General features: G+C 54.8%; 1 protein-coding gene across 1 annotated transcript; it reads right to left on the bottom strand.

The window, feature by feature from the left end:
- Positions 1–566: 566 nt before the first annotated feature.
- Positions 567–12,906, bottom strand: LOC102871183 (mucin-19-like). The gene is made up of 7 exons (XM_006885982.1): positions 12,894–12,906; positions 11,488–11,540; positions 8,301–11,366; positions 6,927–7,436; positions 3,021–3,710; positions 2,369–2,492; positions 567–2,074 (listed from the first exon to the last, which is right to left on the bottom strand). The coding sequence occupies exons 1-7, from the start codon at positions 12,904–12,906 to the stop codon at positions 567–569; spliced, it is 5,964 nt and encodes a 1,987-aa protein (XP_006886044.1).
- Between the last annotated feature and the right edge of the window lie 1,658 nt (positions 12,907–14,564).

Genomic DNA, 14,564 nt, shown 5'->3' with positions numbered 1-14,564 from the left:
ACGCAACCCCTACCCTTGACTGGTTGCAATAGTACCAGTCAGGCAGGCCTCTTGCAAGCCTCTCCAGGAGCCCCAGCTTCCTTTCTCTGTCCCTGACCTGCCTTTTGAGGTGTCTGAGTCCAGCTCTCTCCAAGACAGAGAATTTGTCGCGGATGGGCCCAACATGCCCAAAGCAGCACACAGGTGGAACTTCCTAGCATGGCTAGACATAGGCACCCAAGGGACTGCTGGAGACCATGTCCCCAACCACAGGCATACAGGGTGTGCCGGAGACAGCCTCTAACTGGAAAAGCTGCCACCGCCTGGCTGGCTGGCGACAGACACAGTAGCACAGGAAAAATCAGGCTTGTAGCTCCTAACTTCCACAAAGACTGGAGTCCCCATTCTGGCCACAGGCCCTGGGGTACAAATGGGACATTTGGAAGCCTTAGAGCTCCTTCTCCCGGGAAACTCCAGGTCCCCCCCCCACGACCCCCATTAACGGAGCACGGACATGAAACCAAGCAGCTTGCATTCAGGGCTGCAAAGGACTTTATTCACCAACCCAAGAGAGCCAGCAGGCGCTCCTAGACCGTGGGGCCCTTTTTGTGCCTTCGGTGGTCCGATGGCGTCCCTGACTCCAGGAGGGCGTCCGTGGTGAGGCAGCTTCGGGTGAAGTGACCTCGCCAGCTTGCTTGTACCCTTCTGGCGGCCACCTGCTGCTGTCTAAGGACGCGTCGGGTCCAGAAGCCCCGCCAGGCAGACTGGATAGCTGTGGCCGCTTTGTCACGGTGGTGGTGTGGGAGCTGGGGGCAGTCGGGGGGCACCTGGGCGTCGTGGGCACTCTGTGACAGCGTAGCATCTTCCTGGCTCTTGGTGCCCCGGCCAGTGCCCTGGCCAGTGCCCTGCACCACACGGGTCAGCATGGACTGGCCGCACATATGGCAGGTGCGGGAACTGGAGCCCACCAGCAGGACCACGCTAGGCGAGTTCCCTAGTTGGGGGCTCAGCCTCTGGCAGAGGGCACAGGAGAGCAGCTGACAGCACTGGAAGCACCGGTGCTCCGATGGCGGCCTGTCACTGTCTTCCAGTGTTGCCCACGCGTCCTGCTGCAGCATCTGTTGGTCTTGCAGCTGGAGGGTCTGCGCAGCCATGTGCAGCTGCTTCCGTAGCGTATAGCTGCGCCATGCTACCTGGATGATGGTGGCTTTGTAGTGCCAGATTTTAATAATACGGCGCACCAGGTAGCCTCGGGCGTGAGCCTGGATGACGGTCACCGCCTGGATGAACAGCTGCTCTACAGTCTGTGCTGACACCAACAGCTGCCCTGACTTCCTGGAGTCCACTGGGGGGACCGCTGCAGGGACCCACGGCTCCATGTCCCTGGCTGGCTGCAGTGCACTCCTGGGGCCCTCAGTGCTGTCCCTGGGCCCAGCCACGATGCCGGGGACAGTGGCATTCCATGGTTGACCATCGGCCACGCCGGCGTCTCTGAGGCCCTGGAGGACTTTGCAGTTGAGGGAGGGGCTGCGGCTGTTAGGAGGGACCGGAGGAGAGTGGAAATCCTCTGGCAGAGATTCCTGGAGAAAGAGGGGCTGCCTGGAGCTGCCAGGAGAAGACTCATAACCCAGGGATACTCGTTGGGTGCCCCAGCGGATCCTTGGCATGGCCGCGCCCTGGGCCTGGTCACTTGAACGGAAGATGCCCGGGTGTGGGCTGCCTGCTGTACACCTGGAACCACCCTGTGTGAGCTGGGTGGGCTTTTCCTGCACCTGGTGGGGTGGCACCAAGTTGACCAGGGAGCATTTGAGCATCTGAGAGATGATGCTGCTTTGAACAGACCTGAAGGATTTCCTGGTGGGCTCAAGGCGGGGGCCCTGGGCCACTTCCTCAGCCAGGGGTGACAGGGGTGTGCCAGGCTTGGGGTCCATCTGGAATTGAGTAGATCCAGTCCTACTTGCTAGGGAAGGTGGTTGGTGTACATGGGGAGCCATGCTAGAGCCCCCGGGCCAGTGCGGAAGACCTGGAGACCCTGGGGCTGTGGACACCTGGGGCAGGCTAGGGGCCACAGAGCTGTCATGGGGCAGCTGGGGTGCTGTGGAGGTGGCAGTGGAAGTTGTCGCCTGGGACAGGCTTTGAGGAACTGCAGGAAGGTCTGGAGGGACTCCGGAAGTCCTCTGCGCCTGGCTCGTGACCCTATTAACCACATGTCTCCTGTCTGGACTTCTCCCCCTTCTGGCGGTATTACTTCTGGCTGCTGATCTCGGCTGCAGGGTTCGGGGGGTGCTTCCAGCCAGGGACTGCTTAGCTAAACTGGAGGCCTGTGAGGGAGTGAGGGCTACGCTACTGACCACAGAACCTGGGAGAAAGGCCCGAGCCTCAGCCTCACCACTGGCTGTCGACTCGGCATGGCTTGCTGCTGCCCCATCCAGGAGTGGCATCTGGGGCACCTTGGCAGCCCCCTCCTCTGGCAGATGCTTGCCATCATTTGCCTTGTCAGACTCCATGGATCCCTGGCACATCCACAGGGTTCCCTCTAGGATCAAAGAGTTGCTGTTAAAGTCATTGGACCCTTGGAAAGACTCTAAGACCCGAGACCAGACCTCCTCACCCAGATGTTCTGGATTCAACATGGCCTGATTCTCTGTGGCCTCAGAAGGCATCATTCCAACATCCTGGTCCATCTGGGATGCTCTCGGCGGAACTGTGGGCGTTTGGTGTGGCCTCCCAGCTATACCATTGGCTTCTAAGATCTGAAGATGTAGTTGAGCTGTACTAGCAGCCGGGAAAGGGGCCAAGGACCCCTCTCCAGTTACGGGATCATAATAAGGACATGGTGTGATCCTAATCAGCAGAGAACCGACAGGCACTTTGGTCACATTAGCCATAGGTCCTGCCACCAAGTTCTGACTCAGCTCCCCACCCACCGATGCTGGAGGCACCCCTGAGGCCTCCCCAGCTGCCATGGAACCAGGAGGTACATTTAAAGTCATTCTGCTTGTTACTGAACTGGGGCACAGACCTGGAGCAGACCTGCTCACCGGAGGTCCAACAGACACATTCTGCCTTTTCCCACCACTGACAGCTGCAGTCACTGAGCTGAGGGTCACGCCACTGGCCCCAGAATCTGAAGGTAGAGTCCTGGTGAAAGTAGTGGCCATAGATTGTGGGGGAAGGGTCTGGGCCACACCACTGGCCACAGATTCTGGAGGGGGGGTCTGGGCCACACCACTGGCCACAGATTCTGGAGGGGGGGTCTGGGCCACACCACTGGCCACAGATTCTGGAGGGGGGGTCTGGGCCATATCAATGGCCACATATCCTGGGGGGGAAATCTGGGCCACACCACTGACCATAGACTCTGGGGCAGGGGTCTGGGCCATGCCACTGATTACAGATCCTCGGGGAAGGGTCTGCACCATGTCTGTGATTGTAGAAACTGGTGAGAAAGTATGGGCCACACCACCAGCCACAGAACAAGGGAGAAAGGTCTGGGATATGTCACTGATTGTAGAACCTGGTGGAAACATCTGGGCCACACCACTGGCCGAAGATCCTGGAGAGAGAGTCTGTTCCACATCAAAAGCCACAGAACTTAGAGCAAGGGTCTGGGCCACACCACCGACCACACACACCGTTCCTGGAGGAGGGGCCTGGGCTAGCCCGCTGCCCACAGGTCCTGGAGGAGGGGTATGTTCCACATTACTGGCCACTGATCCTGGGGCGAGGACCTGGGCCACACCACTGGCCACAGATACTGGGGGAAGGGTCTGGGCTGTGCCTCTGATTGTTGATCCTGGTAGGAAAGTGTGGGCCTCATGACTGACCTCAGATTCTAGGAGACTGGTCGGAGTCACGTTACTGGCTACCAGACCTGGCAGAAGGGTTTGTGCCATGTCACTAGCTACAGAACCTGAGGAAAAGGTCTGGTCCACATCACTAGCCACAGATCCTGGGGGAGAAGTCTGTGCCATGCCACTGACCGCATACCCCAGCGGGGAAGTCTGGGCCACATCACTGGGCACATAACCTGGAGGAAGGATCTGAGCTATGCTACCGATTGTAGACCCTGGTGGGAAAGCCTGCTCTGTTTTACTGATTACAGAACTCGTGGGACGGATCTGGGACATATCACTTATCATAGACTCTGAGGAAGTATTTTGATCCATGCCCCAGATCACGGATCCTGGAACAAAACAACGGGACGAGCCACTGGTCACAGAACCTAGTGCCGTGGTTGTGGTCAGCCTGCGGACTACAGAGTCTGACACCTGATCACTTGCTGTGTCCATTATAGACCCCTGCTGGAGACCGTTTGCTTGTTGGTTACTGAGTGAGGCAACTATGGCCACAGACTGCTGATAATCGAAGGCTGCTTGCAGATGGACACTCCGATGACTCATCCTGGGGTCCCCTCTGGGCAAAGAGTCTTTATGCAGTCTGTGGGATAATGAAGGCTGAGAGAAGCCAGGGTCCCTTGAGGTTTGTTTAGGAGCTGAAGGCACATTGGCCTCAGAAACCCAGGATGCAACAGGAGCCAAGCCACCAGGAGCATGAGACTGACCTGGGTCCATACCAGCCTTCCTTCTCCAAGACTTACGTGGGCCCATGCCATCAACAGTGGTCCCCTGAGTCTTATTTGGGGCCACACCAGAAGCCATTGTCCCCTGAGACATATCTGGGGCGATACTAGCAGTCACCTTCCTCCAAGACATACTTGGAGCCATGCCAGCAGCCACTGTCCCCTGAGATATACTTGGGATCATTCCAGGAGCCACTATGCCCTGAGATATACTTGGCGCCGTATCAGTAGTGACTGAACCTTTAGATGTATTTGGGGCTATATCAGCAGCCACATTTCCCTGGGACATACTTGGGGCCATTCCTCTGTGTAGATTCTCCTGAAATATGCTGACCCCATGCCCCGGATCAGTCACCCTGCCACTGGCTACAGAGGCCTGATGAAGGTTTGTTGTAGAAACAGTGACTGGGGCAGCCTGGCTGACGCTCTGGTGTTCCACACTAAAGTTGAGGTTCCAGGGTCTGGAAGTCACCCTACTATCCACTAAAGTATCATGACTTGGGGCCGCCCAAGTGCCTGGAGAAGACTGGTTCTGAACGCAGCTCACAGTGCCTGCAGACGGTGTGGCCCCCAAAACTGTGGATGTGTCAGGCAAACACGGGGCCACTGCTTTCACCATGGACAAATCTATCCTAGAGGCCACATTTGCCTGATCAGCACCATGACTCCTGCTACCAGGTCCAGGTGGCTGGGATACACCTGGAGCCACCCTTCTGGGCACAGATGCCAGGCTAGGAGCGACTACACTGGCTGCAGATGGCCGGGCTAGACTAGGTCCCTTCTTACTGGCCATAGATGGCTGGGACACACTTGGGGCCACTCTTTTGGCCACTGATGCTAGACTAGGGGTCATCGTATGAACTTCAGATGACTGGACTAGGCTTGTGGGCACCTTATTAACTACAGATAGCTGCGAGTAGCTGAGAGACATCCAACTGTCTGCAGATGGATGGGAGAGGCTGGGGGGCATTTTATTGACTACAGATGGATGGACTAGATCAGGAGTCACCTCACTGGCTAAAGAAGGGCGGGAAAGGCTGGGATCCCTACTGGCTACAGAGGGTTGGGCTACACTAAGAGCTACCTCATTGGTCTCAAACGGATGGGGCAGGCCAGGGGCTATCTTACTGGTCACAGATGGATGGGTTAGGGGAGGAGTTACTCTATTGGCTGCAGAGGGATGGTAGAGGCTGGGGGCCACTGCGCTGTCTACAGAGAAGTGGTAGAAGCTGGTGGTCATCTTACTGACTGTAGATGGTTGGTTTGGACTAGGGGCTACCCTGCTGGCCTCCCAAGGGTAGGAGAAGCTTGAAGCCTTACTGGCTGTAGTTGGTTGAGATAGGCTGGGGTTCACTCCACTGGCTGCACATGGTTGGACTAAGCTGGGGTTCACTCCACTGTCTGTAGCTTGTTGGGCAAGGCTGGCGGCCACTCCACTGGTTGCAGTTGGTTGATCTAGTCTAGGGGCTACCCTACTGGCAGAAGTTGGGTGGACTAAATCTCGGCTTTTCCTACTGGTCTTAAAGGGGTGGTAGAGGCTGGGGGTCCCTCTACTGGCTGTAGATGCTTGGGTTAGGCTAGGAGCCACCCCACTGTCCCTGGAGTGGTGGGACAGACTAGGGTACCGATTGGCTACAGATAGCTGGGCTAGGCTGGGGGTCACCTTCCTGATTACAGAGGATGGGGATGGGCTAAATGTTACCCTCCTGGTCACTGATAGTTGGGCTAAGTTAGGGGCCACTTCACTGGCTGAAGAGGGGTGGCAGAGCTTTGGGGGAACTCTACTGTCTGTAGAGGGGTGGGAGAGTCTGAGGGTCCTATTGGGTACAGATGGTCTTGTTAGATTGGGGGCCACCCTACTGGTGGCAAATGGTTGGAGTAAGTTGAGGGCCACCTGACTGGCTGCAGAGGCATGGAAGGGGTTAACTGCCCCACCAACTGCAGGTGGTTGAGTTAGGCTGGGGGCCACCCTACTGGCTTCAGATCTCTGGGCTGGGCTAGAGATCACCCCAGTGGCTGCAGAGGGATGGTAGGGGCTGAATACCACCCTGCTGACTTCAGATGGCTGAGCTAGGCTGGGTGTGACCCCAGAGGCTGCAGATGACTGGGCAAGGCTTGGGGCCACTCTTTTGGCTACAGATGGGTGGGTGAGGTTGGGGGCCACTCTCCTGGACACAGATGAATGGAAAAGAGTTGGAGCTTCCCTATTGGCTGTGGGTAAGTGGGAGGAGCTGGGGGCCAGCCCACCAGCCACAGATGGGTAAGAGAGACTGGAAGCCATTCTATTCTTGCCCACAGAATCCTCGACTTGTCTGGCCTGTTGATGTAAGATGTGGGTCACAGACTCCAAAGACAAGCTCCTCACCAGCCCTACGCTCCCAGATGCCTTCTGCAAGCTCTTGCTTTTGTCAGTGGAGCCTAGATCTGAGGGTACATCACTCTCTGAGCCCTGGTAGATACTAAAGGACATAGGGCTGGCCACTAGTCCATGGTATAGACTGTGCCCCAGCCCCAAGGCCATAGTGGGCTGGCATAGGCTGGAGTAGGTGTACCTGGGCTGAGTCCAATTAGCCTCCTCCTTCTCCCTGGGCCTCTGAAGTTTCCCTGTAGCCATCCCAGGGAGCAGGGGATGCATCTGTGGATCGCTGTCAAGGTTGCTGTCCGAGGGCTCTTCCACTAGGTCAATGGCATTCGAGCTGGCCATGGACGTGGTGAACAGACTGGCTGAGCTGCAGCACTGCAGAGAGCCCTGGGAATTGCTGCAGCCCATGCCATGGACCTCAGAGGCCTCGGAGATACTCCTGGTCAGCCTGACACCTTTTGAGGTGGCCATCAGCCTGTTGAACATAGGCATTTGAGAGCCAGTCTTCAGCTCCTGGGGTTGGGATGTGGGAGATATGTGTGGCCAAGCCTGAGGGCTCTTCTGGACAGGAATGGGTGTCTGAGCAAGGCCGAAAGGGGGTTGAAACAATTGGGTGTTGACCTGAGCCACCAGGTGGCTCTGCATCTCAGGTGCCACAAGACCCGGAGAAAGACCACGTGCTTCCAGGGCATCAGCATGAGCCTCTCTGCTCATGTAACAAGCTGGCAGTGAACTTGAGATCCCCTTGCCAGGCAAGTCCCTGGGGCTCATAGACGTCTGCTTGTGATCTGGGGGCTGTGATCCAGGGGCTACCTGCCCAGCCGTGGAAAGGTGGTACATCCTGGGGGCCTCCCTGCTCACCTCTGAGAACTGACACCAGCAGGATGACTTATTGCATATGACAGATGGCTGGTGGAACCACGTGTCCCTCCTGTCACCCACTGGATTCAGAGTCCTGCCCGAGGCCCCCCTAGCTGACTCCAGGGACGACCATGCACAAGGGGCCACCCTGCTGGCCTCTCGTGGTATGTGAGAGTTGGGGGTTGTATCTCCAGCCACTGATGGTCGGCTGGCACTGGTGCCAATGCCAGTGGTAAGAAGGGGTGGCCAAAGATTGCGGGAAGGCCACAGGTGAGATGGCTGGGGCAAATCAGGCCCTGTGCTGCTGAACGCCGAAACCTTACCCCCATCGACTTTGGGCCTCAAGCACAGGCCAGCTCCTGCCCCCCAGGCCACCTGGAGGTTCAGGCCTAACCCGAGCAAACACTGGTGGACGGTCAAGGAATCCCCCATGGAAATGTCTAACAAACAGGGTGACCTCCCAAGTGCAGCCCCATCCCCCATCTCCTCCCAGGCGCCACGGTGGAGGACCCTGACCTTGTTGGGGTCCATTCTTGAAAGCCCCAGGGTGGGTCTCCAAGTGTCTGAAGGAGTCCCTCTGCAGTCCACCTCCACCATGCCAGGCCCTGCTGCTGGACTGCTGCCCGCCATTTTCACGACTCCCTGGGGAAAGAGGGCTGCAGTGCGCAGTGCCACCTGGGACAGAGATGTGCTCAGCACAGCGCCCAGCTCCCCCTGGCACAGGGCCTGGCTCAGTGCCACTTGCTCGTCTTCGGTCAGTGTTTTGCTGAGCACGTCAGCGAGCCTGACCTGCAGGACTCTCGCCAGTTCTGTCCGCAGCTCAGTCCTCGACAAGGCGTGGGACGCAGCCGTGCCCAGCTCACTCCAGGACAGGGCCTTGACGAGAGATGCCTGCAGTATACCGTGTGGCATGGCCTTGGCCAGCGTGGTGCCCAGCACCTCCTTGGAGAGGACCTGGCTTAGGGCGGCCCGCACCTCGCTCTGTGACAGGGCCTTGCACAGCAATGAGTGGAGGTCCTCCTGGGAGCTCAGTGCAGCGGTCAGCTCGGCGCACAAGGCCATCAGCTGGCAGGTGGACGCCTCCTCTGAGCTGAGCGTTGTCTGGCTGTTTGCAGACACTGATGCCCGGGCCGCCTCGCCGTTCCCCCAGGACTCAGTGCTGCAGGAGGAGGACTCTCCAGCCAGTAGTGGCTCCAGCATGCCCTGAATGTCCAGGCATGGTGGGCAGGAAGAGCCCTGAAGAGCGTTGCCCGGCGTGAGACTAGGGCCTGGGGCCTGGGTCAGTTTGTCATCCGGCTGGGACTGGGACTGGGACTGAGATTTGCTGAGATCAGCAGGCTGGTTGGTTAAATGACGAGAAGTGGCCATTTCTGTGGTCAACCGGCTTTGGGACAAGGCCTTGGTTGGACTGGTGGTCTTCTGGGTCTGTGACTCCGTTTTGCTCGACCCAGCAGGTAGCAGCTGGGCCTCGGTCAGTTCCGTTCTCAGCCGGGCCTGGGATTGCATTCTGCTCAGTTCACAAGGTGTCCCTCTCTGGACATGGACCCTGGTCAGTTCAGCCACATGCTGGGCCTGGGACTCAGTCTTGGCTGGTGAAACGGATGTCTTGGCAGTGACCAGCGGGGTCTGAGATTGGGATTTGGCCATCCCGGGGGGCTTCTGGGCCTGGATCTGGCTCCTTATCAACTCAGGCACTTTCTGGGTGCACCTACAAGGTCTCTGGACCTGGACCTGAGTTGGTCCAGTGGCCATCTGGATCGGGGACTGGGTCTTGATGAGTCTGGGGGGCATCTGGTGTACAGCCTGGGTGTTAGTCCGCTTGCTCGTCTGCTGTGCCTGGACCTGGCACGTGGCTAGCCTGACCGGTATCTTAATCCGAGTGCTAGCTTGCTTGGTCTCCCTCTGGGCAGAAGCACATGTTTGGCACTGGCCCCTGGTCAGCCCAGACACCAGCTGGGACTGGGACAGGGTCCTGGAGATCGTCTTGGAAAGGGTCTCGCCCTGCGTGATGTGATGATGTGCCTGGCCATGGGTCTTGGGCAGTGTAGCAGCTGGCTGAGTCGGGCGTGAGGCCACAGCTCTGTCAACAGATGAACCCCCTGCAGCATGGACTCTCTGTGTCTCCTTTTTCCCTTGGGCTTGTGTTTCGGGTTTGCTATGATCTTCAACTCTCTTGGCCCAAGCCAGAGTCCTGGATGTTCTTGTGCCCAAGTTGGTCTTAGATAACCCTTCTGTTTTCATCTGCTTCTGGGAACAGACCTTACTTTTCTCAGCTTCCCAATGAGCCTTGGCTGGGGGCTGAGACACTCTGGTTTCCTGGGATGAGCCCCTGGCCTTCTCTGAAGCTACACACACGTGGAGGGAGGGCTTGAGTGCTGTGCCTGCTGACTTCTTAGTGAAGTTGGCCTTCCCCTTGGCTGCGTTCCCGTGAATGGGGGTTGAGTCATTGAGGCCCTCACTGGCTTCGCCTGTGTGAGACGGCACCTTCAGATTCCCTTTATTTGTGGGGGGCAGGCAGAGAGTCTTGAGGAGCGTGGTTACTGAACGCATCTGGGTCGGACTCTTGGTGACAGTGGTGACCAGGCGTGCCTGAAGTGGATTCTTGGTCATCGAGCAGGTGTGGGATGGGCTCTTGGCCATGGCGGCCGCTGAACAGCCGTAACAACTGCTGTGCTGTGTCTTGGTCATTATGCCCCTCGGGGATGTCTGGGGTGGAGTCTTGGTGTCTGCAGCTGCTGGACGTGTCTGGGGGGGAGTCTTAGTGGCCATGGTCATTGAGCATGTCTGGGATGAGGTCCTGGGTGGGTTCCTAGTCACTGTGGGCACCGAGTATGGGAGCCTTGGAGCCTCTGCTTCCACATGGACATGGGGGTGGGTGTTGTGGGGTCCATGCCCCTCCTGGACACACTTCCTGGACACGGCCAGCTCCACAGCTCCTACCTGGCTGGGACTGGGCGTCACGTGATGGCCCTTGGCAATGTCTTCTTCTATATGGAACAGGCAGGAGCTCTTGATGGTCTTCGTCAACACACAGGGGTACTGGTACTTGGGGTCTACGTGCATCGGACACGGAAACCCGATGGGTGCAGTGTGAGGAGTCAGGAAGGTGATGCTGGGGCTTCTGAACACAAAAGCAGAATCCTGGAGGGCAGACGGGGGCAGATTGTTCGACAATGGGAACTGGGTCTCCTTGTCAACCATGACGGGCTGAGACAGGCTCTTCTGAAAGCTCGGCTGCCCCTCCAGAGGCTGGGACAAGAAGCGCACCTGCTGGGGGCGGTGGAAAGGGATGTCCTTCTCCTCCTCCTCCACCACCTTCTTGGCATGCTTATGGAAGAGGCCTTTGTGGCTGAAGCGCTGCCAAGCATCCTGGATGGCCTTGGCTGCCATCATCTGCGAGATCAGTTTCTTCCGGAGCTGGTAGCCCCTCCAGTTGGCTTGGATGAGGGTGGCCGCACGAGACATCATCATGTCCATCTCATCCACCAGGATGTTCTTGAAGGCCTGGCTCTCCACCACGGCCCGGAGGCGGGGGATGCGGTGTGACTTCAGCTGCTTCTTGTCTGTCGGCTGTTCAAGGGCCTGATGGGGTGAGGCAGCCTCATGCTGGGCCTGAGGGAGCTGTGCCTTCTGAGACTGGGGAGCGTGGGTGACCTGCGGCTGGGAGAAGCTCTCCTCACTGGTTGGCATCTTGTCTGAGAGCTGTGACGATGTCGTTTGCTGCATTATCTTGGTTCCTCGGGAGCTCAGCCCTGCCTGTGGGGATGGCAGGGGGGTCGTCAGGGTCTGGGGGCTCCCTCTGGGTAGGCTTTTCAGGCAGCACCACAATCTTTTTTTGATGCCTTGCATCTTATCTTCCTCCTTCCTTCTGTTGCCACTTCTGTCTTGGCCCCCTCTTTGTACTTGTGTCCCCCTCATTATCCTGGGGCCATCTCAGCCCTGGCATATACAGGATGTGCCCATACCTGAGTGTCCAACCATCTACCTGCCTTTTAAAAAGCTTTTGCATCTTGAACAGACATATCCTAAGTATAGCAGTGACAGTGGCATTTTGGAAGTGCTCTAGTTTGGGTCCCCCCCCACCCCGACAAGTGTGTATGTACATGTGTGTGAGAGAGAGATTGTCATTTGCATCCACCCACTGACTGTGCATTCCTAGAGGGACCTAGGACTAAATTGCTTCTGTGTCATTATTGCAGTTGTAGGGCTTAGCGCCAGGCTGTGCAAGGGGGCATGGCTAGCTTGACTGGTAAGTGAGTGGGTTGATGGGTTGAAGGTTGGGGGGTTAGAAGGAGGCATGACTAGAGACAGAATGGACAGGTAAGTTGACGGAATGGAAAGTGGAGTGGAAGCAAGGATGAGTAAGTTTGGGTGATAAATGAGTTGATAAATAGATAAATTAAGATACATTAACTCAATGGAGTGATTGGTGGGTTGATTGATGAGGTAGACAGATGGGTGGATAGAGAGTTTGGTGGTTGAATGGATAATTTAGGAAATAAATGAGTGAATGTGTGGGTGCCTAGGAGCTAGGTGAATGCATGGATAATGAGCAGATTAACAAATGGAAGGATCCGTGGGTGAGCAGGTGAACAGAAAAATGGGTGGGTGAAAGGATGGTTAGAAGACCAGATTGTTGAGTGGTTGGTGGATAGATGAGAGGGCAAAAACATGAATGGATGGGTGGGTGATTGGATGGACAGGTGAATGGGTGAATAGAAAGATGTTTAGATGGATAAATGATTGGGTGAATGAGTGGATAATCAGATATGTTCGTGGATGAGATGAGTCCATGATTAGAAAGATAGTATTGGGAATGAATGAGTAGATTGATCTAAGTTGAATGAATAAACAGATGTGTGAATAAAAAGAGTTGAAATGGATGAAGAGGTAAATGATTGAGTCTAGTGGGCTCACGTAGATGATGGATCAAGTACAGAAGGAAAGATGGACAAGATAAGCATGGAGATATTGTTGTGGCTCTCGGAAGTAACATCGGAGAATTTAGACACTACTAAGCAGCTCTGTGATATGCCTAACACATGACGTACTTTGTTTGACTGAAACCCTCATCCCCACGATAGACCACCAGATCCCCTGTCTTCCTACCTTGGAGGGTCATAGAGCTGGAGAAGAAGCAGAAGATACAATCTCAGAAGCCAACCTGAAGAAGGAAGTTTTCAGATTTTCATCTCCTGTGATGTGCAGTCACACTGCCTTGGGCTGGCTCTGTCTCCAAGATCAATATAAAAAAAAGGAATATTAAAAAAAAAACAAACAAAATAAAAAGTCCTCATTAAATTACCAAAAATGTATCCACAAAGACAAATGTACAAGGAAGTTCACTCTACTGTTTTCATGTGGTGGTGTTGGGTGCTGTCATGTCAAGTACAACTCATAGCGACCCTATGAACAACAGATCTGAACCCTGTCCCATCCTGTGCCATCCTCACACCTCCTGACACATTAGAACCCACTATAGCAGTCACCATGTCAACCTACCTGGTCGAGGGTCTTCTCTGAGCATCATGTCCCTCTCCAAGGAATAGCCCCTCCTATCAACATGTTTGAAGTATATAGGTGAAGCCACATCATCTCTGTCTCCAAACACCACTCTGGTTGCACCCTTTCCAAGACATATTTGTTTGTTCTTTTGGATGTCCATGGGATGTTCAGCACTCTTCTCCAACACCATAGCTCAAAGGCATCAATTCTTCCTCTATCATTCTTATATGCTGTCCAGCTCTCAGATGCATAGCAAGTGATTAGAAAGACCATAGCCTGAATCAGACGCACCTTAGTCTTCAAAATGACATTATTACTCTTCAGTAATTTGGAGAGGTCCCTAAACTGCAGACTTTCCCAGGGAAGTACATCTCCTGACTTCCTGACTGCTTGTACCAAGGGTATTAATTGTGGATCCAAGAAAGATGAAGTTGTGGACAGTTTCAGTCTTTTCTCCATCTATCATGATGTTGTCCAGTGGTCCAGTGGTCAGAATCTTTGTCTTTTTTACACTAAGATTCAGTACATATTGAAGGCTGTATTCTTTTTTTTTTTATTAAATTTTATCAGTTTCAATGAACATTCACAGGGATTCTGGGCTTTCACTCCTTCATTGCCACACCATTCTCTCCACCCTCCTCCCCAGTTTGTTCTTCTTCCCTGCGATCCGAATGTCTGTTTTAATTGCCCAATTGTGAAGGCTGTATTCTTTGATCCTCAGTAACATGTACTTCAAGTCCTCCTCACTTCCAGCAAGCAAGGTTGTGTCATCTGCATAATGCAGGTTATTGATGAGTCTCTCTCCAATCCTGATGTCATGTTTCTCTTCATAGAGTCCTGCTTCTCAGATAATTTGCTCAATCTACAGGTTGAAAAGGTACTGGAGAGAATACAACCCTGACATCCTTCTTAATTTTAAACTCTTGCTCTGTTCTTACAGTAACCTCCTGGTCCAGTAAAAGTTTTACATAAACACAATTAAGTGCTCTGAGATTCCCATTCTTCTCAATGTTAGCCACAACTTGTTATGATCTACACCATTAAAAGCCTTTGCATAGTCAGTAAAGCAGAAACAGACATTCTTCTGGTATTCTTTACTTTCAGCCAGGATCCATCTGACTTCAGCAATGATATCCCTGGTGCCATGGCTTATTCTAAATCCTGCTTGAACTTCAGGCAGTTCCCTATCTATGTATTGTTCTAGCTGGTTTCTTTAAACGATCTTCAGCAGTATTTTGCTATTTTTTTGTTATTTTTGTTATTAATGATATTGTT

This window comes from Elephantulus edwardii, unplaced genomic scaffold, assembly GCF_000299155.1.
Source record: "Elephantulus edwardii isolate Elephantulus edwardi_28Jun2011 unplaced genomic scaffold, EleEdw1.0 scaffold00045, whole genome shotgun sequence".
Taxonomy (NCBI): Eukaryota; Metazoa; Chordata; class Mammalia; order Macroscelidea; family Macroscelididae; genus Elephantulus; species Elephantulus edwardii.
Note: the sequence above shows the minus strand (reverse complement) of the source record. Positions and strands in the feature narration are given on the sequence as shown.

Excerpts from the sequence above, each read along its gene's own strand:
- LOC102871183 (XM_006885982.1), bottom strand. Across the intron at positions 7,437-8,300 it reads CAAGAATGGACCCCAACAAG|GAGCTGAAGACTGGCTCTCA; the intron begins GTCAGGGTCCTC and ends TCCCAACCCCAG. Across the intron at positions 2,075-2,368 it reads TGCCGAGTCGACAGCCAGTG|CACCCCAGCTGCCCCATGAC; the intron begins GTGAGGCTGAGG and ends CCACCTCCACAG.